This window comes from Prionailurus bengalensis, chromosome C2 (genome assembly GCF_016509475.1).
Source record: "Prionailurus bengalensis isolate Pbe53 chromosome C2, Fcat_Pben_1.1_paternal_pri, whole genome shotgun sequence".
Taxonomy (NCBI): Eukaryota; Metazoa; Chordata; class Mammalia; order Carnivora; family Felidae; genus Prionailurus; species Prionailurus bengalensis.
This window is the reverse complement of record NC_057350.1, coordinates 70,364,182-70,386,001: the sequence shown is the minus strand read 5'-3', so window position 1 is coordinate 70,386,001 and position 21,820 is coordinate 70,364,182. Positions and strand designations below refer to the sequence as shown.

Below are 21,820 nucleotides of genomic sequence, written 5' to 3'. Positions count from 1 at the left end.
TGTGATCTCTAGACTTCTATATCTAATCGGTTTGGTAAGAAAATGGGGAGAGTGAGACTTGTTGACTAAATTCCAGAGATCATAAATCAAAAAAGTGAAAGTAATACGCCTTACTGCTTACCAGTCCAATGTCTTCTCAGATATCCTGAGGGAGGTGGGATAATGCTGAGCAGGACTCAGAGGACAGAACTGGGGATCAGTGGTCAAGAATGGCTTTACTGGGATCTTATTAAAGAGACAGGAGGAAGAATATTTCTATGTCTGGAGACTTCCAGACAAACCAAATGGAAAGTGCTGAAATTTGTGATAAAAAAAAAAAAAAGAAGGAAAGAAAGGAAGGAAGGAAGGAAGGAAGGAAGGAAGGAAAAGAAAGACTGGGAACTTCTATTAAGTACTCCAGAAAGTTTTCCCTTAGAGCTTATTGGTTTCATAGTCTGACAAAGTTATCATGTCATGGGAACTACGCATTTTCTGTTCTTTTAAAACTGATGCCATTTGATGACATAACAGGGTATTAATCATTAGGACTTGATAAGAGAAGAGTGGTTCTCCACATCCTATTCAGACCTTTTAGAGCTCTGGATCATTTTACATCCAACTCTTGCTTGCTCTTAGTTATTCCTAGCAAAGGGCCATACTGAGGTCTTATTTTCTAGAGCTGGGCTGTCCAGTTTGATAGCCACTTGCCATCTAAATTTGTTAAATTGAATAAAATGAAAAACTCTGTTCTCAGTAGCACAGATCACACTTCAAGTGTTCAGCTGCCATGCAAGTCTGGTGGCTATAGTATTAAACAGCAAGGACACAGAACATTTCCAGAAACATTGAAGAAAGCTTTATTGGATAGTACTGTTCTACATTCTTGCCTCACCTGTTCATAGAGTCTCATCAGGAACTCTTGGGGCTGGTAGTTTTATCTCCAGCATGACTACTTAACTTGGTAAATGCCTTGATAAGCCTGACCATAGGACTTCCTCCTGAATTGTATCCTACAACATTCAACCTCTACCTTTAGCCCCTTTCTGCAACAGAGTTCTGAGAGAGCATTAGGACTTTATACCAACACTATTCTTGTGTCTTGAGATTCCCTTTCTTTGTTATATTTTGGAAACTGAGTTATTTCCATTTGTTGGCTATGTAATTAACCAACCAATGTTCTTGCTGACTCAGTTAACAATGGAACGTGTTTAGTATGCTGTAGAGAAGATACTTAAATTAGGAGTTGGACAAAATGAACTATGAGGCTTTAGGGCCCTATGGTTCTATTTTAACAAAACATAGAGGGTTGACTGATATTCCCTATAAGCTGTCAAAAAATGTGTCCCATTTTCCAATACAGCTGTGACTGATATTCCCTATAAGCTGTCAAAAAATGTGTCCCATTAGGTATTCTGATTATCTATATATTTATTTACATATGTTTTTGTTTTGGTTGAAGGTGGGGATTATCAGGTAGTTGGGGATAGAGGAGGAATTTAACTTGAAAAAAAAAAAAAAACTTCAATGGAATTTGATACGTATGGCCCACAAGGTAGAATAATTAGCCTTAGATGAATTCTAGTGTCAGAATTCCCCACAATTTTGCTGAGGGGAAGCTACTTTCAGTTCCTCAAAGCCTGGTTATCATTCTGATTGGATATGAAGATGCTGCCCTAAGGAGAACTGGGGAGGGACATTGCCAAATTCTTGACTTCACTCTCCATGAGCAATTTTGGACAATTGTGGAAAAATAGGGGTGAGTGAGAAAAAAGTCTGACAGCAACTGACTTAGAAAACTTAACAGGTAGGGGTGCGTAGGTGGCTCAGTCAGTTGAGCGTCTGACTTCGGCTCAGGTCACGATCTCATGGTTCGTGAGTTCAAGCCCCAGCATCTGGCTCTCTGCAGTTGGCGCAAAGCCTACTTTGGATCCTGTGTCCCCCTCTCGGTGCCCCTCCCCCACTCATGCTCTCTCTCAAAAATAAACAAACATGAAAAAATAAAAAAGAAAAGAAAATTTAACAGGTAATATCACCAGGCAGTAATAGGTAAATATTACCAGGCAACATTTGCCAATCAGCTTTGATCCACTCATTGAGAGGCCCTGATGATGAGTATTTATGGCCCTAAGTATGCTCTGGGGAAACCCTCCACCAACCTACTTGTTATGAAAATCGTAGATCTCCTGGATGTTGCCAAAGATGATATGCTCTTTATTAAGGATCCCAGGGGGGATCTCCTCCACGCCACTGGTCATTTCCCACAGGTAGGTCTGTAAGATAGCAACATCTTCATCACTGGCAAGTACTACAAAATGCAGACAAAATAAACAGGTCTTCACACGGGAGGGCTAAGACTCAGACTGGGCTTGCATATGGAGTGTAAAAAGTGAGATGGTAAATAAACAGAACGGGAAGAAAGAAAACCCAAATGTTCCATTACCTTCAACTGTTGCTAGGGAAACTCACATTCTGGACTCTAGCAAAGTACAAACTCCACATTCCTCTTATTAAATGCGTGTGTGTTTGAGTGTGTCTGGGGGAAGGTGTAAATTGCAGACTCAACTTAAGTTCACTGAGTATGTCATGGTTTTTATTTTGAATTCAAGTCTTGTCTATGCTAGCTGGGGCTAGCTCCAATCTGAGAAGAGTTTCTTTTCAAAAGCATTTTAAAATCCCCTGCAATTACTACTGACTCTGGGAGAAAGATTTCCTTTGTTGGCTTTTATGTGTTAAGCTCCGGGAGAAGACAAGGAGCACTGAGCTCCTCTCAAGGACTTGATGCTGGCAAGGCTGTCATTTTTCCAATACAGCTGTGAACCGATTATTGCAAGACTTACCTCTAAGCACTCATGTAAGTCCCTTACATACGCCTTCTCTGTCTGCAGTAATTCAGCCATAATGAATCTACAAGAAAACAAATGGGCTTTTAGTTGGTTCGGGATATAATACCTCCCCTCCTTCAAACTTCTCTTCCCCACCCCAGCATTTATGACATTCCTGAATGACCCCATTTTTTTGCTTTACCAACATGTCTCTTCCTTTCTTCAAAATTCCTTGCCTCTGAGTATTATCATTGGTTCTCTATTGCTCCAGCATGTTTGTGTTCAGCTAGTTCCATATTCTCTCCCTTTCCTGCCTCAGTCTCACCACTCTGTGATGCTTTGCTGACACACGTGTGTCCTCCATTACACGTGTGTGCTCACATGTATGCACAAACATGCAGCAACACTCATATTCATTCTCACCAGCTACACAGCTCCACTCTCAGCTTCCTGCATGGAAGTCTCACAGCTCCCAGAATGAGGATTTCTGTTTCCTGTTCAATAGAACTGTTGACTTTTACCAAAATGGTAGCAGTACTAGAAGTCAAACCAGGTTTAAAAGCCAGGCACAGATGCCCAAGACATTGCCACTGAGACTTGGGGGGGGGGGGGGGGGAACGGGTAGCACACTTTTTCTGTAAAGAGCCTGATAGTCAATATTTGTGGGCAACTTTGCTGTTGTAATGTGAAAGGAGCCACAGACAATATGAAAAGAAAAAGTGTGGTTGTGTTCCAATAAAACTTTATTTATGGACACAAAAAGAATTTTATCCAATTTTCACATCATAAAATATTTTTCTTTTGATATTTTTTCAACCACTTAAAAATATTTAAAAAATAACTTTATGCTTACAGACTATGTGAAACAGACGAGGGGTCAGATTTGGTCCGTAGGCCATAGTTTGCTGACCTCTGGCCTAGATTATCCTGTACACGTTGATGCTATTCTAACGGGGCTTGTTTACAGGACAGACTGGTGTGAGTGAAGCTGAGCAAGCAAATCCAGGCACAGCACAAGTTAACAATGTTGTGACTGCTTTTTGGTCTCCCGTAAAGCAAAGCTTGTGCTTCACATCTGTAAGGAGAGAGCTCCCTTCCACTTGGGCCCCAAAACAACACAATGCTCTCTGGCAGTTATTAAACTTATGATGCGTGGCTTCACTGAAGTATACCTACTTCATTTTCTTTCTTTTACAGATTTTTAGTAAAAAATGGTGCTTCCTAGCTGACATGTGATATGCAGTAATGTCTAATTTGCCAAAGTATATGCTTACACATTTATCTTATAGGCTTTCTATGTCAGTTTTTCATGGTAGTTCATAACGAAAGCCCCAATTTGAAGGTGCTCCATCACATGAAAGTTTTGAGAATGACTATCCCTAAAGTGTCCCCTGTGGGGAATTTCACAAGAAATATGAAAATGAGCAGCATCTTTTCCTGGACCTTTACCTTTGTGGGATTTTCCTTAAAGCAATACACTGTTCTAGCAGTGGTCTTTCTATTAATATTAAAGTATTAATTAAAAAAAATTTCCTTTTGGGGCGCCTGGGTGGCGCAGTCGGTTAAGCGTCTGACTTCAGCCAGGTCACGATCTCGCGGTCCGTGAGTTCGAGCCCCGCGTCGGGCTCTGGGCTGATGGCTCAGAGCCTGGAGCCTGTTTCCGATTCTGTGCCTCCCTCTCTCTCTGCCCCTCCCCTGTTCATGCTCTGTCTCTCTCTGTCCCAAAAATAAATAAACGTTGAAAAAAAAAATTTTTTTTTAAATTTCCTTTTGCAGGAGTTAAGTAGCCACTCTCTTAATATTCTTATTCTATTGGTAGAGTGGAAAGGGCATGAGCTTTAAAGTCAGACAAATAGAAGCTGAGTTTTGATTTTGTCATTTACTAGAGGTAGGACTTGCTTCTCTAAACCTCAGACTCCTTACTTAATATAACAGCTGATCACACAGGGTTGCTGAAAGGACTAAGAAAGATCACATAAGCAAAGTTTCTTATACACTGCAGGTACTTGGTAGACAAGGAAAGAGGGAAAATCAGGAGGAGCATAATCTGAGATGCTTTGAAAAGTTATCTTTGATTTTACTGCCTTGGTTTCTGGTATTCTTCCACCCTCTTCCTTTTTCTCCATCTGCTTCCTGCAGTCTTGACTGTCTTTCTTCATAATTTAGCTCCACTACCCTTCATCTCATTTTGTTCTCTTTTCCACCTGCCCTTTAACATCCTCTGGCTATTTGGTGACCCTGAGAGAGTCCAGCAGGAAGATTTGGCCAAGTATGATCTCTTTATTACCCTCTTTGTTACAGGCTGAATTGTGTTCCCCCAAAATTCATATGTTAAAGTCCTAGTACCTCAGAATGCAACTTTATTTAGAAATAGCCATTACAAATGTAAATAGTTAAGACTGAGTCATACTGGAGAAGGGTAGGGCCCTATTCCAAAGTGACTGGTGTCATTAAAAAAGGGAGAAATAGGGGCGCCTGGGTGGCTCGGTCGGTTAAGCGCCCGACTTCAGCTCAGGTCATGATCTCACGGTCCGTGAGTTTGAGCCCCGCGTTGGGCTCTGTGCTGACAGCTCAGAGCCTGGAGCCTGTTTCAGATTCTGTGTCTCCCTCTTTCTCTGCCCCTCCCCTGTTCATGCTCTGTCTCTCTCTGTCTCAAAAATAAATAAACATTAAAAAAAAATTTTTTTTAAAAAGGGAGAAATATGTATATAAGTATATTTTGGGAGAATGCCATGTGCACCTGAAGCCAGCCATCCAGAAGGTAAGGAGAAAGGCCTGGAACAAATCCTTCCTTCCAAGCCCTCAGAAGGAATCAACTCTGCCAACATTTTGATCTCAGATTTCCAGTCTCTAGAACTGTAAAACAATATATTTCTGCTGTTGAAACTACCTAATTCATCATACTTTGTTACAGCAGCCCAAACAAACTAATACACTTCCCAGATAAAACACAAGCTCTGGCTTTGCAGACTGGCTTCAGTTTCTTCAGCTCCAAGGGACCTGTGGTCCTACTCTATTTTGATAAAATCAACTACATTGGGCTTCTTAATTTTAGGACACACTATTTTTTTCCGGCACTACCCAAAAATGAATCTGTCAAAACGTTTTCCATAAAGCCCTTGCAAGATCTCTGGGTATGTGTAATTCCCCAGCACCAATATAAATAAAGCAGAGTGATCAAGAAATGTTTTATATGGTGGGCATGGTTCCTTGTTTCCACTATCCAATGCTCTATAATTCTTGATTTGTGTGAAGTGTGGCTAGAAGCACCATGTCTGTCCATTCCACCCTTCTGTGGGTGATCATGAGGACACATTAAGCTGTCAAAAGGGTCATGTAGCAGAGAAAAAGAAGAGGAGCTTGCTAATTGGGTGAAAGCTCTCCAAAACATACTCTTTCTTCCGGGCTGACTTCCGCTTCTCTTCATTGACTTCGTGGTTGGCATCCCGTAGCTTGACCTCACGATCTGAAAGGCTTGCTGGGATGATGTCCAGCTCCAAGTCCTTATTGTCCTACACAGAGAGAGATGGCAGAGGTCATCTGAGAGATGCTTCGGGAGAGCAACTCACCAAAGTTAGGGGAGAAGGTAGAAGGCAAGACGGGAGAAAGATATAACGGAGCAAGTTCAGAAGATGGGGAATCCCTCAAATGGCCACCTACGAGTGCTCTTCTTTAAGGAATATACATTTTTTTCCAAATAAGAAATATATAAAATGTTCAATTCAAATGGTCAGGGCTAATATCCATAGCAAGGAAAAACAATAAGTATATTTAATAATTAGTGTCATATTTCCCCAAGGATTTCAGTCCTTATTAAATCAATCAATCAATCAATCTATACGCACACACACATATAAATTAGTCTAAGATTGGTTATTAACCATTAAAACAGTGTGAAACCGAAATACATAAAGATATAAGAAAACTTTCATTTGTCAAGGGAAAATAATAAAAGCCAATATTTTTATTTAATGAACAACTTCCCTTGTAAATAGAAAGCTACATGATAGAACAATTACGAAATTTTCTAGCTGCCCATCCCTGCTTATTTCAACCACTGTTTTGTATGTATACAGGGTGGGAGCCTTTAGAAAAAAATCTCACAGTTTAAAGCATGGGGGATATGTTATTATTTCCCTCAATTTTAGCGGTTTAACTAGTGCACTCTCTAGTCTGCTCTGCTTCAGAGCATGAGCCTATTTAAAGATTTAAGAATTAGAAATCCTAGGATTAAATTGCCAGCCTATATTTAGCTCTTAATTCATAGGTTACTGACCTCTATTACAAAGAAGAGATTAACAGTCAGTCTTTCCTTGATTCATGGCAAATAGTATCTCTTTTCAGCTGAAATGTCAAATAGCCTTTGTACAACTGCATCCCTTATTCTTGAAAGAGCACTATTGTGCATAATGGGGACCCTAACATTTGCTGATTAACATAATTGGTTGGAAGATGGTACTGATGAAGCCAAGGTAAAGGGTTTAATCGTCAAAGACAACAGTTAACTCTACACATAGAAAAACTGTTCTGTAGCCATGGGTCCCACCCCTGGCCAGCCAATTTTGCTGTATAGTACTAATCATGAGGGGCTGGAGGCCAACGGCTTACCAAGATCCATCCCCTCCACTAGAAAAACCACACAAGGCAGGTGTTCTAGGGGTCAATAGCTCAGAAAGATTGCTCTGGACAGTCCACTTCCTTCCATGGTAATGAGATCAGTGGCATGGAGAGGGAGAGAAGGGAGGATGTCCCAGCTAAGCAACCCCCATGCCTACCTCTGTGTTGACGCCGAGGGCTTTCTCCAGGGAGTACCGGTACTTTCCCATCCTCAAGGAGAAGTCTCTGTAATGCTTGTCCACTGTGGTCACCCATTTCCTGATCTCTGTGGCATGAATGTGGCCTTTTTCCACAAAGCTATCGGCCAGTTGAATCAGAAGCTTCACCTTCTCCTTTGTTTGCTGTCCCAAAAGATGGTCTTAAATTACTGGATTACATTTACTCTCATGGCCCTTCAGTCCCATCCCTCTTTTCTTCACAGCAGCCACAGATACCTCACTGCCTGCCTGGGTTTATAGCCCAGCTCTCACTTACTAGCTGGGAGATCTTGAATAAATTAGTTAAATCCTCAGTGCCTCAGTTCCTTTACCTGCAAAATAGGGATCATAATAATCCTACATCATAGGTTGTTGTGAACATTTCATGAAATGACAATGTAGAATGCTCAGAACAGTGCCTGGAACATAGTGCTCATGTTAAGAGCTCAGGAAGCAATACACGTTAGCCATCATGACTACTGTAAGAATCTTACACATTAATATATTTATCAGTTCACAGAATAGGTTAAAGTCACATCTGAGATCCATTTGAGTCTTAAAGTATCTCTAAATGGTGGATGGAAGGAGGTGGTGTGGGGTCTTTTTGAGCCAAGATGAAAAAAGCTGAGGCTTAGAGAGGCTTAGGGCTTGTTCAAATTCATACCACCTGTGAGCGACACAGCCTGTTTGCCTCTGGACCAAAGTGCCTAGTTCTCTTCCCTTCACTGTATTGGCCTGAAGTGGGCTTGTCAACAGGTAAAGCTGACATAGGCCAGGATCTAAAGAAATCCAATTAACATATTTAAGAGTAAAGTCTGCCCCTTTCACTACTCTCTTGTCTGAGAGAAGGAGAAGGAGGGAGGGAGAGGAGGTGGGGGAGGGAGGGAGAGAGAGAGAGAGAGAGAGGGAGGGAGGGAGGGAGGGAGGGAGAGAGAGAGAGAGAGAGAGAGAGAGAGAATGGAGTTAATGAAGCTAGTATCTACTACAGGGCTAAGGTAGAGTTTTGATGTGTATTGGATTAATTTCATTTCTAGCAAGAGGTTGTTCAACATCTACTCTGTCCATACCACTGTACCAAACCACTGTGCGGAAGGCTGTGGGGACAGGCTTGGGGGGTAAACAAAAGCAGAGAAAAAGATACTCATTTTCCCTAAACAGTCTATATCTCTAGAGGGGATAAGATAGTCATGTAGAGTGGTTAAATAACTTGGGGCATTACGTAACTGAACGTCAACATGAGAAGTATGTAGAGTTAACACTGCAGGAATTTTAAAACAGGAAAAAATGAAGGTGGGCTGGCATGGGCAGGAAAGGTCTCGTGGGGAAGCAGGACTATGTCAGTAAGATACGGAAACAGAAGAAATGTTCAAAGAAGTAAACACTTGCTTATCTTTTATCCTAAGGTTGGGTTTTGAAACTCCAAAGTCAGGGAAGCTTGATTAATTTTACAAAACAGTAAAGAATACTGGAATAATATTCTGAGAAGTAAAATTATCTTTTGGATTGGAAGAGAGTAGGTCCAAGATTTAGATCATGCTAAAATCTAGATAACTGAGGCAAAAAATTTCTGGAGCAAAAGTAGAACGGACAGAAGAGCCTTTCTTCTTCTTCTTTTTTTTTTTTTTAATGTTTATTTTGAGAGAGAGAGACAGAGCATGAGCAGAAGAGGGGCAGAGAGAGAGAGAGAGAGGGAGACACAGAATCTGAAGCAGGCTCCAGGCTCTGCGCTCTCAGCACAGAGCCCTATGTGGGGCCTGAATCGACGAACCATGAGATCATGACCTGAGCCAAATTTGGATGCTTAACCAACTGAGTCACCCAGGTGCTCCAGAAGAGCCTTTCTTTATTCCACCCTCCTCTCTCACTTTTCCAGGCTCATCTCCCACAATAGACTAACGCTCTCAAGAAATGCCAGAAAGGGACTCCTTCTGGCCAGAAAGACAAGCAAGGCCAGAAAGATGTGGAATCCAGCTCTTCAGCAACACACATGTCTGAGCCTCTCCTGTCTCAGGACAATGAGCTGGTACCCAGGCTGGGAAACGAGGGCCCCAAAAAACTTTGGTGTGAAGGAAAGAAGGTGGGTATGGGGACAGGAGAAGCATCTCCTTAGCCATGATAAGGCAAAGAATAATAGCATTGGGAATTGGTTAAGAAAAGATCCCTGGTATCCTAAGGACTTCTACCTCACTACATTTAGGGTTTTTTTTTTCCCCTCTGAAAACAATTGTTATAAGGTTTGCTATTTATTTAAAACAGAGATTAATTTTTTGCAGCTATAATCAAGAAATCTTTATGTAAAACTCTTGAAAGCACTTATTTATTTTTATTTATTTACTCTCTCAGTAAGATGTCATCATGAAATGGGAGTTTCATGGCCAGCTGGTGGCAGCAGCCCTACAGGCAGCTCCATCACAGGAAATGGCATCCTGAAACCTGGAAACTGTGATTCAGATGCAACAGAGAGAATGGCTTGTGACCAAGAGGGTCCCAGGTATGTATGGACCTGGGGGAACAAATGGACAGTAAAATGGGCAGTGTAGACAAACCCTCCTCATGTGGTCTCACCTACCTTAGTGACTGCCTCCAGGATCTCCATGGCCCCTAAGCACCAGTCATGCCGACCTCACATGTCCCTCCTGCTGTCATGGGTGGTACCTACTCATCCCTGCTTTCCATCCAGTGGCCCTCTTCCCCACCAGCTGATGGGGGATGCTCTTTCCCCTGTCCCTAAAGCACTATATGTGTACCTCTACTTCAGCACATATCAGTCTGAGTCACTTATGTGTCTCCTTCATTAGACCGTGCACATCTCAAAGGTAAGTGTTACATCTGATTCATTTGTATCTCCAGGGTCTAGAAAATAGTGGGCATACCATAAATGTTGAATAAATGAATTAGTGAGTAATATTGTGTTTGGAGGTAAGTAAAGCTGGACCAGCAAAAGTTGAGGGTTTATACTGGGGAGAATTAGATGAAAAATTTGGCCCATACACTGGACTGCAACCATGCACCTACTTAGAGTAGTCTGAAATGAATTCTCACATACGAGTGACTATGGTGGCACCATGTGACCTGCCAAATGCTTGGCCACAGCTGATGATATCAGAGGCAAACACTTGTATCACTGGGGTGGCCCATCAATATGAAGCCACTGACTTCTTGTGTGGTGTCCTGGCCCCAGTTGTTTTTCTGGTGATTTGGACTGCATGGAAAACTGGGTAGGTGGTTGCAGAGTAGAACTGAAAACAGACAGCAGACATGAGAAGGGAAAGACAAGCTGAATCACAGTAGCGGTGATAATGTATTCCTGATCCCCCTGTCATGAGATGATGAGACAGTGTGATTGCTAGGATGGCCCCTGGTGTAGGGTGACAGCCCAGTGTTCACATCCAGAGGTGAGACTATGCCACATTTCTTGTTCTTCCCATAAGGCTGAGTCATTCAGATTTTCTTGGACTCCTGGGAGGTCTAGCCATGGCTTCTATATTCATTTCCATATACAGCCATACAATATCTTTTCCCTTTCATAATTCAAGCCAGTTTGAATCTCAAGTCTTGCCACCAAAACAGAGTAACTTATATAGACTGAAAAAATGGGGGTCAGATTGCAGAGGCTCTTGAATGGTAGGGTCAGGTGTATGGGCCATGAAGCCTTTAGGAAATGTAATTCATTTGAGCCTGGAAATTTAGAATGGATAAATATCTCACTTATCCTGGGCTTCATGGTTCCTCTAATGTATGTTTTGCTCTATTTTGAATTCTATGTAATCTGCTAGAAAAGTCAGAGGTAAAAATAAAGGGGTCAGTAGTTCTATTTTTCTTCCTCCCCCCACCTTTTTCTTCTTTCCCTTCTTTGATCAGTTAATATTATGCCATCTTTCCCTGATCAGTGAGCCTTACTCTGAATATAGTTTTCAAAAAGCCCTTTTGGTATCTTTTGCACATTTGATAAGTTATTAAAGTTATTTAGCCTTCTGATATTATTCTCATAATCTCATTATAATCTTCCAATTTGCCTTTCATTGCTGATATTCCTTGTATTTATTGATACATTCTTTGTAGATATGAATTTATTGAGCTCCCTGTGTGGGTAAAAAGTTCTCTTGAGATACATCTTCATATTCATTCCACAGGGGAGAGTTTGTCACTATATGTGAGAAACTAAAACTTTCAAAAATGTCTATTGCATGTAAACTATATCCTCTTACGAGTCTCAGAAACAAAATCAGGTCCATCTTTTATCTGAACTGTTCAGATCCTACTTTTCTCAGTGTAAAGCACCTGCAAACAAGCCCAGTGTCCCCTTTCCACACAGCCTTCATTTCTCAATTAGCTAATTTAGTTCAGCTAAGGCACAAGGCACTTTTGTTATCATTTAATTCTCTTTTGTTAAGAATTAAGTCTGACTTATCTCATAGCTTCTTTCACTTTTGGAGATAAAATTACCAGTTTAAAGAAGTGTCTTCTCAACATCAGTTCTCTTTGGGAGATGTAAATAAAATCCCCATGCCCTCCAGAATGGCTATATTAAAAAGACGAATGATAACAAGTGTTGGAGGGGATGTGGAGAAGTCAGAACTCCTATACACCACTGGTGGGGATGTAAAATGGCACAGCCACAGTTGGGCAGCTCCTCAAAAAGTTAGACATACAGTCACCATAGGCCTCAGCCATTCCACTCCTAGGTATATACCTAAGAGAACTGAAAAGAGATGTTTACACAAAGGCTTGTATGCAAATATTCATTATTCATAGTAGCCTCAAACAGAAAACAACCCAAATGTCCATCAACTGATGAATGGATAAAAAGTGTGGCATATCTCTATAATGGAGTATTTATTCAGTCAGACAAAGCGATGAAGTAATGATGCATACCACAACATGAATGAACCTTGAAAACATTATACATGAAAAAAGCCAGACACAAAAGGCCACGTATTACAGGATTCCTGGATTCTGTTTATATGAAATTTCCAGAATAGGCAAATTCATAAAGACAGAAAATAGAATAGTGGTTCCAGGGGCTGAGGAGAGGAAGGAATGGGGAGTCACTGCTAATGGGTACAGGGTTTCTTTTGAGGGTAATGAAAATGTTCTGGAGCTAGATAGTGGCAATGGTTGTATGACCTTGTGAATATACAAAATCCACTGAATTGTAAAAAATGAAAAACCAAAGAATCTTCAAACAAAATTTTGCTATTAGAAGAAATAGATTTCTTCCAGCTGCCAAAATGATTAAGCTTTCCTATCATCATGTACTTTGACTCCTTATAAATTTGGAAGCCCACATAGGAAAATATCTCGTGTATTCTTCTAACTGGATTTTCTACAGCCTACCACAATAAGAAAAATTTTGTTATCCTCTTATCCCCACCCGATTCTCTTTATCTTATTTTTCTCTTTACACTTGTGGCTTGCTATATAGAAAGTATATTTTTATATTTAGTGTTTCTTCTATTTGATCTGTTTCTTTGGAGCAGAGAATAATAATTCAACATATTCAATATGCTCTATTGCCCTGTTTAGTTGTGAGGGCCACCCTATTTTCTCTCTGTGTTGAGGTCAATTTGGTTTCCGTTTCCAATTCACTTTACTGGTTATAAAGATTAAAATCAAAGGTAGCTAGTTAAAGGAGGCTTGCCTCTGGGAAGTGCAGCTGGAGAGGAACAGGAGGCAACTGTTGCCTTTAATCAGAAGCTCTTCAGCTGGATTTGTTACCCTGTAATAAATATTCTTGAGACTTAGAACATGATAGATGGGAAAATGAAACCCCATTATGGAAAGAGTTAAGTTAGGAGGGAGAGAGAACAGAGAGAGCCAAAGGAATAGAATCACATTAAATATAGATTTGGTGTAGGGAGTCATTGAATCTACCCAAACTTCTTTTTTCTCCTATGTTCACAAATATTTGCAGCCTCCCTTTGATGCATGATTCAGTCAGGCAAGTAAACAAAGTGTGGTTCTTATCCTTTGGGATCTTGCTGGCTCAGACATGAGATGACACTTCGCACAGATTACTGGAGAACAGGATGGTTCATGGCAGGTCCCTTAAGGGTTATACAGACAACAGTGGCCGGAATGCAGGGATGGGCCAGATCACATCCCGGCATGTCTGCATGATCACAGAGGAGGAGGCACTCCAGTGGAAAGGCAGGCTCTTTTTTAAAAATACAAACCAGAAGGAAGAAAATAATATTCTAGGCAGAAAAACAGTATGGAAAAGGTACAGAGGCAAGAAAGCATATGATGTATCTCTCAGAGGGTAAGAAAATACATCCATTCAGCTGGAGCATAAAATTTGCACGAAAGAATAATGAAGATAAAACTGGGGAGGTGAGGTGGTGCTATTGAGGAGGTTGTTAATCTGAAGACACTGGCGAATCACTGAAGTTCTTGGACTGGGTGGAAACAGTGCCCACCCAGTGTTTTCAAGATGAACCTCAATGATGAGCACGATGGATGGGAAGGAAGGAGAGGCTGAAAGCATGGAATCCAGTTAGGGTGGTTGCGAATATGAATGGAAAAGAGGAGAAAGACAGCAAGAAGATCTTAAGGAAGAGGAAGTTAAGTTGACTAGACAATTCTCTACATTTCCTCTTAGGTTATGAACAGATTCCGATCCTAACAAGTTCTGGGTATCTACCACAATCCATCTGATGGGGTTGGAACACCAGTGGATCTGATACCATTCTGCTTGTTAATGGTTCATTATTTGGAGGGGGGCAGATAGACACAAAGTATAGGTCATTCAAAAGCTGTTTTCATTTGGATTTGAAAAGAGTTCTGGGCATCTGTCACCTTCCTAGTGCTGTTTGCTCTGGTTGGTACTGAAATGAGTCTCTTATCTGAACTGACAGCTTTTCACATTGGATGAAAAGGCCCCGCAGCTCACAGGGTTGCAGGGGAAAGTTTGCCACTATCAGAAGTTCATAGTGTAGAATTCATAAAGTGAATACCCACTCGTAAAGTATCAGTTCCAGAAAGAGGCTAAGGGCCTAATTTTGTGACAGGAAACTAGAGGAAATGTGCCTTAGCAGGGATCTTTGGGGCGGGGGGGTGGGCATCAGTACGTTTCCCCCCCACTGTGACCCCCACAAAAGCAGCTCTCATCCTGGTTACAGCACCTGCCATGTGAGGAAGTGGTGCCAAGACAGGCTCCTCGATGGCAGGGAGCCCAGTGTGAGGCGCGAGGATGCCACAAAGAGGGAACTGAGACAGGAGATTTTCATTCAGACCCAAGGGTCCTCAGACCAAACCCTGGCTGTGAAAACAGATTTCCTCCTACGACAGCATTTCCTGCCTCAGTGTGAATGGGGGTGTGACAGTGTGTGCTGTGTGCGCCAGTGCACATTTTGCTCCCCAGAGACCCCGGCCTGGCTCGTTTGCAGGTCTGAGGCCAGATGGAAGCCGTCGGTTCAGGAAATAAGAAACTCACCTGTTTTGTGAACCCATCCACAGTCACTGGCCTATACGGGTAGACTTCCCAAACCATTCAAATGTCAAGAACGTGTGGATAGGTGCAGAAGTTCACAGTGCAGTGTGCATTTCACATGAGTGTGCCCCTTCGCCTTATTTGGTCTAAAAGAATACAGCAGAGTCTACACCTGTAGCATGGAGGTGAGTATTTGGGAGCACAGTGTATAGGAGCTGACTTCTCTCATACAGATGCTCCATCCAGCATCTGCAATTCTTTGGGTATTCAGGTTTCAATGGAGATCATCCTACCCACGCTCTCTGCCACCCCACCCCTTGCCCCTGTGGTCAACATTTCTGTGCACTGAGGCTGTTCTCCTTTTCATAATGTAAAACTGGCCAGACTGGGGAGTGCTGGGTGTGTGTGGGGAGGGCTCCAGATTGCTTCCTACCTTGGCGGGCACCCTGAATTCCCCATACTCTTTCAGCAGTTCCTGAGTCTCCTCTGTGGTCTCTCCGGGGGAGGTATGTGTTGAGAGGTAATATTCACCTGTTTCTTGGATCCAGTCCAGCGCCTGTGGGAGGAAACAACCCACCCAGTCCCCCAAAAGTCAGCTGTCAATTGCAAAACATGCATTGTTACACTGTTTGGGACAGTGTGACGGACCCAGGAAATGCTGACACCATTTGGTCAGTATGGAGCTTGGAAGCTGATTTTAGGACTGAGCCCTCTCCCGTTAGACTTAGAGCGTCCTACCAGTAAAGAGAATGTCTCATCCTCGTCTTCTAGGCCAGGCCTAGGATCATCCATGAGCTCTTAGAGGCAATCTGACCCCAGCATCTTCTCCCAACTCCTGGTACAGAGTACGGGTAAAGGCTGAAGGACTGCTAAGTGACAGTCTGTTCTCCTTCCTTTTGTCAGCACCACCTCCCATCTCTACTATGCCTGCTGCTGTGACCCTCCTCTGTGTCCCATGCTGTGGTCATCTGGGTGTCCACACAGTCCCCAGAACTGAGGCAAAGTCAGGGCAACATACCTGCTTAGCACTGCGCTCAAACACCACATATTGCTGGCACTGGTCTAACCGTCGCTTCTTCAAGGTCCAGAAGTGCAGGACGCGATTCTCCCTCTGTAAGAGCTCACTCAAGATGGCTGTGGGGCAGAAGAGAGGAGCGCTGCTTCTGGGGGGCCCTGAGCAAATCTGCACACCCCAGGGGCCAGATAACTGTGACTTGCAAATCTCCCCATGGGACTAATCCAGGCACCAGATGTGGGGAACCAAAAGCTTGGTCCACAGAGAACTTCCCAGAGGGGATCAAGATCGGGGGCGTGAGGCCTGTTGATGAAGTTCCATCAGTTAAGGGAGGAAGAGGATGCCCCCAGGGTAACTTAAAAGTGACCCTGATTCTCTTCATACCAAAGCCAGTGCTTGATGGTAAGATACCTTGGGAGGTGTCAGATCTTAAAATAACAGCTAACTCAGTTGGCCTCTGGAGCCTATGGAGAGCAAGGAGACTTGATAAGAATCCCAGCCACTCTGGAGTGCTAGGAGAGGGTGGGAGAGGAACAACAGTATGAGGGACAGTATAACTGCATAGATAACCCATGTCCTGAGCCACACTCTCTGCCCTGTACAAGCGGCTATGCACACACAGCACAGCCTTGAAATCATGGGCGTAGGGAAGCTGTGTTAGGATCATGTCTACCTGGAATCAGGTCTCTAGGTCCAAATTTCCATGCTAAGAAAAGGTGAATGCTATTCTCGTTACCTCTAATGATATCAGGTGAGAGGACATGCACCAGGCATGTGGCACCATGATGGGCCACGGCAGGTGTTCATCCATGTCATGTCCCTCTCTCCTCCTGTCATTCCAGCAGCAGCTGGCTACATGCCTAAATTTCCTATGTGTTTTAATAGTGTGCTCTATGCTTGAAGCACTCCTATTTAGTTTGTATTGTGTCTGCCTCCTGCTTCCTGCTAATTCTGTTAGATACTAATAAAATACACAATGATATGAAAAATTAATATTTATTAAGCACTTTCTAGGTAGCAAGCACATATTCTCATAATACTCTGTGATGCACATACCATTAATACCTCCATTTAGAGACGAAGACACGGAGGTTCAGAGAGGCTAGGTAACTTGCCCAGGGTCATTCAGATAGAAACGTTTGACCTCAGAGCCTGAGTCCTTAGCTACCCTGGTCCTCTGGGTTAGAGGGGCTGAGAAGCACAGACTACCACTACAGAAGCTTTACAAAAAAGGGCACAATCAAATCACAGTACTTGTACTTCGAACTTTTAGTGCATCCTCCTGGAAGGACAAAAATCTGTCTCTCTTCCTTTAAGGCTGAGAACTTTCATAGGTCTCAATTAGTCACCAATCCCTATATGTATGCCTTTATTATGTGACTTTTTAGTTCCTCCACAAAGAGACAAATTGCCCTGCTTTAAGGCTCAGCCGTGTGACCTGATCTGGCAAATGTGTTGTTAACAGGTATTATACAAGCAGGAACTTAGTGTGCTTGTGCACATGACCTTGCCATCACCACTATAAGGAGTTTTCCCGGGTAATTTCTCCTTCACCTGGGGTCCCAGAATTAATACATGTGGAACAGGCAAGAACCCAACCTGCAGTGAAGGCACCAAGCCAGCCAGACTTGCAGCATGAAACAAAGCCGCATTGCTAAGCCCAGCCAAGACCGCTGGTCCCCAGCCAATGCAGTCACTTGAACAATAAATGCTTACAGTTGAATGTCACTGAATTTTTGCTTGTTATGCCATAATAATTGCACCTGTAATACAAACTTAAAATAAGTGGTCCTGGCCTTGGGTCCAGGCAGCAGGTGGAAAGGAAATAGGTATTGGAGAAATTGTAGGTCCCTGCTTAGGTGGAAGCTTCAATTGGGCAAAGACAAGTAAGAACCTGTGTTTACTATAATCTTTTGGCCTCCTAATCCTTGTTTTGCTCACTGCAGAATCTTCTGCGGTGGTTAAGAGAATCAACCCTGATCAGGCAAAAATCCTAGAGTTTCAGATTTCATTTCTCCCCTTTCTGGAAAGCTTTCCTATGGACACAACAACCTGCCCTCACCCTTATGAAGGTGCAGCATACTCTGGTCTTTCTGGGTGCCTGCCACTCCTGGTACAGTGAGGTGTAGGGGGAGGCACATGCTCTCTCAACAGGCAGTTGGCCTCACCCGGACTGCTGCCAGCACTGCAATGTGCACGAAGGACAGAGTGACATAATGCCAGCCACCCACGGGTCCCCTGACCTCAAACAGGGAGCATATCTGGAAAAGGAACCCTGCTTCCTTCTTCTCTGCAGCAAATTTTATTCCTAAGTGTAATTCTTCCCAGTGGCCTCTGATCTTCCCACCTCTCGAGCTCTCTGAGCAGGGAGGGAGGCCCTTCCTATGGCAGATCAGTGCCACCCACTTCTCAGCCCTCAGCCTGTCCCCACCCCTCACTCCAGGTCAGTTTCAGCTCCCTCCCTAGCCTGGGTCTCCAGACTTGCAGTCCTCTGCTGTGTCAAGATGAGATGACACTTGTTAAATTCTTCACTCGAAGGCCAATTTCCACATGGCCCAGCATCAGTGATACCAATGATAATCATTTAAGCTGAAAGTGGTCACCTGATTAGTAATTATTGAAGGTTACTGATTTGTTCATACAATTGTAGATTTTATAGACTTCAGAGAGATATTAAAGATTATCTAGACCAGTAGTTATCTAAATTTTATGTGCACACAAATCATCTGCTTGGTTGGGGTGGAAGAGCTCTTGTCAAAACGCAGCTTCTCACTCAGCAGGTCTAGGCAGGGCCTGAGAGTCTGTGCTTCTCACATGTCTCCAGGTGATACCAGTGCTGCTGGTCTGGGGACCACATTTTGAGGAACCAGAATTCAGACACCTTCCATTTTAAAGTATGAAAACGGGGCTCTGGGGTGGCTCAGTCGGTCAAGCATCCAACTTTGGCTCAGGTCATGGTCTCACGTTTAGTGAGTTCAAGCCCTGCATCGGGTGAGCTTGAGCCCCACTTTGGGATTCTCTCTCTCTCTCTCTCTCTCTCTCTGCCCCGAGCTCACTCGCACTCTCTCTCAAAATAAAAATAAAAATAAAAATAAAAATAAAAATAAAAATAAAAATAAATAAATAAATAAAATAAGAAACTGAAATTATAAAAGCTTACATGGTGAGTCATAAAGCCAGGATTAGAATTTGGTTTTATGCTTCTCAGTCTGTCTTGTTTCTGGGCTGTAAGATACCCTAGTCTTGTGTTCTTCAATACATGTTAGCCACATCTGGATATTTACATTTAAGTTAATTAATATTCAATAAAAGGAAAAATTTAGTTCCTCAGTTGCATTCACCACATTTCAAGTGCTCAGTAGCCCATGTGACTAGTGGCTACTATACAAACGGTGTAGATACAGACCATTTCTTTTAATTCATAAAATTAAGTGTTGCTCTAGATCAAGATAACTGAAAAAGTGCCGGGGAAATTACATCTTCATTTTTCCATTCCAAATCTTGATGCATGTTTAAAAATTGCCCAGGAATCACCACTGCCCATACCATCTCACATCAACATTTTTCTTATCCAAGGAGAAGAATCAGGAAATCAGAGATTGCATAAAGACAAGGTACACAGCCTCCGGTCAGTGCTGCCGATGCGGCTCACGGCTGGAAGCCCCCACACTGACCTTTCACTTGCTGCTCAGGTCCCCGCGTGTGGCTGGCGGCACTGGGCATGCTGACGTTGTTCCTGTGGATGTACTTGAGAAACACTTCAGCGTTCCGCCGCGCCAGGGTACAGGCCTGAGAGAGACAAAGGTGTGAGGACCCCAGCAGGTGCCTGGGGTCTAAGACACTGGAAAAGGGGTGCTGGTGGTGAGGTTTCTGGAGCTCTGGGTAAGCAGAGCCCTGGAGGCCACTTCTGGTTCACAGATACTCCAATCCCAATGTAGGAGGCTCACCCTTTTGTGGAAGAAAGAATCACTCCCTGGGCTTCTCTCCTTTCCATCCCAGCTCAAAATCAGGAATCAGCCATCCCTTGACTCCCTATATGTTGATTCAGTGTTAATAATGTCATAGTTACTGCGTCAGGCTGGTTTTCCTCTGCCACCAGAATGCCTCTTATATGACCACTGGGGTAAGTCACTTTAACATTAGTTTAGACTTGAGAAAGCAAATTTGGTAAACAAACCTATTAACCATACATTCCATATCCAAATGGAAATTACATTAAAAAAACCTTATTTGTCCATAAAATCCACGCCTACCTCAGTGACACTAATATCCTACTGCTGGGAAATATGGATCCACACACAGGACTAAGAGCCATTCCACCACCCTCTTGACAATTCGTGCTAGCTGTGCATGGCAGAGGACAGGTCACGTTCTCCTTGTCCCCATGGAGGAGACCCAGGCTCCAAGTGGGCAGGAATCATGAAACATGTCAGGGCTAGAATCTAGGACTACTGACAGATTATTCCTAGTTTCTCTCAAGGCCAAAGAATTTCTGAATTTCTTTGAGGTTTTCTTCTGTTGCAGAAGTACTGCAGCAGGGCCCCTTATCCACAGTTTCCATCTGTGCAGTGTCAGTTACCCGCAGTCAACTGCGGTCCAGAAGCAGGTGGTCCTCCTCCTGATGTGATGTAGCCTATTGCTACTTCACAGTGCCGACATCATCCACCTCACTTCATCTCATCTTGTAGGCATTTTATCATCTCACAGCATCACAAGAAGGATGAGTACAGTCCAATGAGGTATTTTGAAAGACTACACTCACATAACTTTTATTATTGCATATTGTTACAGTTCTATTTATTATCAGTTATCGTTGTGAGAGGCCTGAGAAAATTGAAACTTAAAAGCTTAAGTTATGGGAAACTGAAACCTAACCAAGCTTAACCAGCTTGTTCCGCTTCTGTACAATTGCTTGGCATGCCCATGTATTCCTGATCAATCATTATTGCCTGGCACATCCGTATATTCTTGATCAACCATTGTTACTTGGCACATCCGTGTACTCCTGATCAATCATTGTTGCTTGGCACATCCGTGTATTCCTGATCAATCATTGTGATACCCGTACCCCCGGTTGTGGTCTGACCTAAAGGCAGGAACCAATCGAATACTGTTAAGTGTCCAACTTTAAACACCAACCAATCACAGCTCTGTAACTGTGGAAAATTCCTGATTTCCCCATGACTTGTTTGTACCTGTCTATAAAAGGGGTGTAAAAACCTCTCTCAGGGCCTCTTGGCGTCACCGGCAACGGGGGCGCAGAGGTCCAGGTTTGAACATGCAATACATGACCCTTGCTGCTTAGCTTTGACTCTGGACTCTGGTGGTTCGTTTTGGGGGGTCTCTTAGACTCTGGGCGTTTCAGTTGTTGAACTCTTACTGTACCTAATTTATAAATTAAACGTTATCATAGGTATACACACATAGGAAAAAGCATAGTATATATAAGTTCAGGCATCCACTGGGAGTCTTGGAACATATCCCCCATGGATAAGGGGGATTATGATACATGCTAGTCCACTAATTTTTAATCTACAGTTTTCAATAGTATCTCTAAACAAAACTGTCAAATTTTGACACCTTTTTACATTTAGCAACTGATTCCACAAATTATGCTGTAAAAAATTATTTTAAATTTTGCATTAGTAACAATTGTTTCTGGGAGCTCTGGTAAAAGACTGTTGGTGAGTCTATCCACCATGAATTCCATGAATTTAACAGCTGGATGGTGGTCCAAAGCTAAAGTATCCAACATAGA

At 42.9% G+C, this 21,820-nt stretch overlaps 1 protein-coding gene across 20 annotated transcripts in view; it reads right to left on the bottom strand.

Annotated features, from left to right (window-relative positions):
• The window catches only part of KALRN (kalirin RhoGEF kinase), a 677,424-nt gene that overhangs the window by 248,361 nt on the left and 407,243 nt on the right, over positions 1 to 21,820 (bottom strand). For all 20 annotated transcript variants that reach the window (XM_043594359.1, XM_043594361.1, XM_043594360.1 and 17 more), the window contains exons 19-25: positions 19,737 to 19,851; positions 16,066 to 16,181; positions 15,481 to 15,603; positions 7,577 to 7,759; positions 6,195 to 6,313; positions 2,817 to 2,883; positions 2,140 to 2,249 (exon numbers count right to left, since the gene is read on the bottom strand). In XM_043594359.1, coding sequence (XP_043450294.1) covers positions 2,140 to 2,249; positions 2,817 to 2,883; positions 6,195 to 6,313; positions 7,577 to 7,759; positions 15,481 to 15,603; positions 16,066 to 16,181; positions 19,737 to 19,851 — 833 coding nt within the window. The remainder of the gene's footprint in view (positions 1 to 2,139; positions 2,250 to 2,816; positions 2,884 to 6,194; positions 6,314 to 7,576; positions 7,760 to 15,480; positions 15,604 to 16,065; positions 16,182 to 19,736; positions 19,852 to 21,820) is intronic.